This window comes from Microtus ochrogaster, chromosome 15 (genome assembly GCF_000317375.1).
Source record: "Microtus ochrogaster isolate Prairie Vole_2 chromosome 15, MicOch1.0, whole genome shotgun sequence".
NCBI classification, from domain to species: Eukaryota; Metazoa; Chordata; class Mammalia; order Rodentia; family Cricetidae; genus Microtus; species Microtus ochrogaster.
In genome coordinates this window covers 2,117,642-2,120,318 of record NC_022017.1, presented here as the reverse complement: position 1 = coordinate 2,120,318, position 2,677 = coordinate 2,117,642, and the positions used below count along the sequence as shown (strand labels likewise).

At 47.8% G+C, this 2,677-nt stretch overlaps 1 protein-coding gene across 4 annotated transcripts in view; it reads left to right on the top strand.

The window, feature by feature from the left end:
* The window catches only part of Znf740 (zinc finger protein 740), a 9,071-nt gene that overhangs the window by 3,751 nt on the left and 2,643 nt on the right, over nucleotides 1-2,677 (top strand). For all 4 annotated transcript variants that reach the window (XM_013348692.2, XM_013348691.2, XM_026782462.1 and 1 more), the window contains exons 3-6: nucleotides 526-675; nucleotides 983-1,072; nucleotides 1,421-1,544; nucleotides 1,767-1,885. In XM_013348692.2, the coding sequence (XP_013204146.1) occupies nucleotides 526-675; nucleotides 983-1,072; nucleotides 1,421-1,544; nucleotides 1,767-1,885 (483 nt within the window). The remainder of the gene's footprint in view (nucleotides 1-525; nucleotides 676-982; nucleotides 1,073-1,420; nucleotides 1,545-1,766; nucleotides 1,886-2,677) is intronic.

Sequence of the window (2,677 nt, the reverse complement as noted above, 5' to 3'; positions counted from 1 at the left end):
GAAAAACCAAAAAAAAAAAAGGGGGGGGGGATCAAGATGGTTCAGCTGTCAGCCTGACAACCAACCAATTAGATCCCCAGAGAACTGGCTTCCTGCAAGTGGTCCTCTGATCTCCACTATGTTGCTGGCATAGCGCACACAAAAATAAAAAGAATTCGGAAGGAAGACTTGCTAGTGATCTCCAGTTTCAGTGGGTCAGACAGACAGACCTCATTCCTGTAGTTAAAAGCCCAGAATGCCTTAGGTAATATGTAGCCACGCATACTGTTTGGTACAGTAACCACAAGTGTTGATACTGTGTGATTATTAACTTGATCTGTGTTTCATCGCTACAGGATATAAAGGGGGCAGTAGTTCTTGGTAAGACAGTAAGGATTTGAAGGAAACAAGGCTTGACAGTGAGGGGTTGTTCCGTGCGGAGAAGCAGTTTGTTGCTGGGTGTAGATGGTAGATGTGTTCAGGATAGCAGCCTGTTTTTGTCCAGCCCTGCCAGGTGACCTGACGCCTCATCTCCTTTCAACTTAGGCAAGTCTTCTGGCTTGTGAAGGCCTAGCGGGTGTGAGTTTGGTTCCCACTGCAGCCAGCAAGAAGATGATGCTAAACCAGATTGCCAGCAAGCAGGCGGAAAATGGCGAGCGGGCAGGTAGCCCTGATGTGCTGAGGTGCTCGAGTCAGGTACAGCACTTGAGTCTTTTGTGGTGCTTGGGGGTCAGGCAGCCTGAGCTCTGCCAGGAGGCGCCAAGCTGTGGTTCCTGTCCGCTTTGTTTAGAAGAAGTGGGGATCTGGACAAGAATGAGTGTGGGTGTTTGGAGCGCTTGTACCTACAAACTCCTAGAGCAGGAAAGGCGAAGAGGAAGTGGATTATGGAGAGGAAACAGGTGGTATACTCTCCTTTATAAACTGATTGTCAAGAAACAGCATTTGGTTTCTCATCTTGTGTTCTGACATGGACTGTAAGTTTAGATTTGGTTTGTCTTCAAAGGGCCACCGAAAAGACGCTGATAAATCCCGGAGCCGCAAAGACGATGACAGCTTGGCCGAGTCCTCCCATTCGAAAAAGACTGTTAAAAAGGCAGGTAATGGGGTCAGCGCCAGACTCAGACTTTCCTCATCACTGTGGCTCACGTTTTCCCTACTGAGTTTGGGCCGTGATTTTACCCAAGGCCATACTGACAGCCGCTGCCTCCCGTTGCTGACCATTCTGGGACAGGTGGGGAGTGTGCTCTTGGAGCAGGCAGGCCAACCCTACCACTGCGTGCTAGCCCTTCTTCCCTTCCTGACTCTTAGCCTAAGTAAGGGATATGACAGTAGACATCACCTTTCACAATAGCAGACAGACTCTTTGTCCAGCAGCTGGAACTGGACCTCTAGGAAAAGGGCAGAGAGAAACCTCCATGACATGCCTGATTGTTGCCCCCAGGTGGTGGTAGTGGAACAAAATGGCTCTTTCCAAGTAAAGATCCCAAAAAATTTTATTTGTGAGCACTGCTTTGGAGCTTTCAGGAGCAGTTACCACCTCAAGAGGCACATCCTGATCCACACTGGTGAGTCTCGCCTGTACTCAAGCTTGCATGGATGGGGACAGCCTGTAAGCCGTGTTCCAGGAGGGCGTTAGACATGGAAGCAGAGGATAAACTGAATGGCGTGGAGGGATTGCATGGCTCTGTGTTTGCTGTCACTGAGACCAGCAGTCTTACGTGTTTATGAATGTATGGTCCCTATCATAAACGTTTATTGGTTCTCACTTGTTTTTAACCTCTGGCCAGGTGAGAAACCATTTGAGTGTGATGTATGTGATATGCGTTTCATCCAGAAGTACCATCTTGAACGCCACAAGCGTGTGCATAGTGGTGAGAAGCCTTACCAGTGTGAACGATGTCATCAGGTAAGGTTTGCCTGTCGTCTCTAGAATAGCAGCACACATAAATTTTCCTTCTCCAGGAAGTAGGGCCAGTCCCTTCCTGGCTGACCGAGGGGCTTCCCCAGTACAGTTAGCATCTCAGAATAAGGCAAACTCGGGCCTTATGGGGCTAATCATAGGGAGTACTTGTTAGAATATCATAACATTATCATTTATTTTGGTTTGGTTTGGGATTTTTTGTTTTATTTTTCCCTGAGACAGAGTCTCACGATGTAGCTCTGGCTGTCCTGGAACTCACTATGTAGACCAGGCTGGCCTCAAACTCATAGAGATCTGCCTGATAATATCATTTCTTGAATTCTTGATCTATGCCAGGTACTGTGAGGACAAACTTGACATAGAATTTGAGTGCGGTGTGTTTTTATCTTGTTATCTCCTTAGGGTAGCTGTGTTATCCTCATTTCACAATAATGGAGAAGTTGAAGTTCAGGGACTTTAACTTTCCCCATGCAGCAGGTGAGAGTAGGCCTGATATTTAGTCCAATCTCAGAGCACTGCAGTGCGGAGGAGCGATGTCACCTCTGCCCTGGGCTCCAGTGTCTGATCTGAAGAGAATGTAAGCATGACAGGAGATGAGAGTGACAGTGACTGACATCTGGATGCTCTGCCCAGTCTTACACTAAGGTCCACACTTCAGTGAGTCTTCCGAATGCTAGGCTGAGAGCTGCTGCTGGTGATGGCATGTGACTTCACCCATGTCCACCCTGCACAGTGTGAGCTCTTGTCACAAAGCCAAAACACTTTTCATTTGTAATA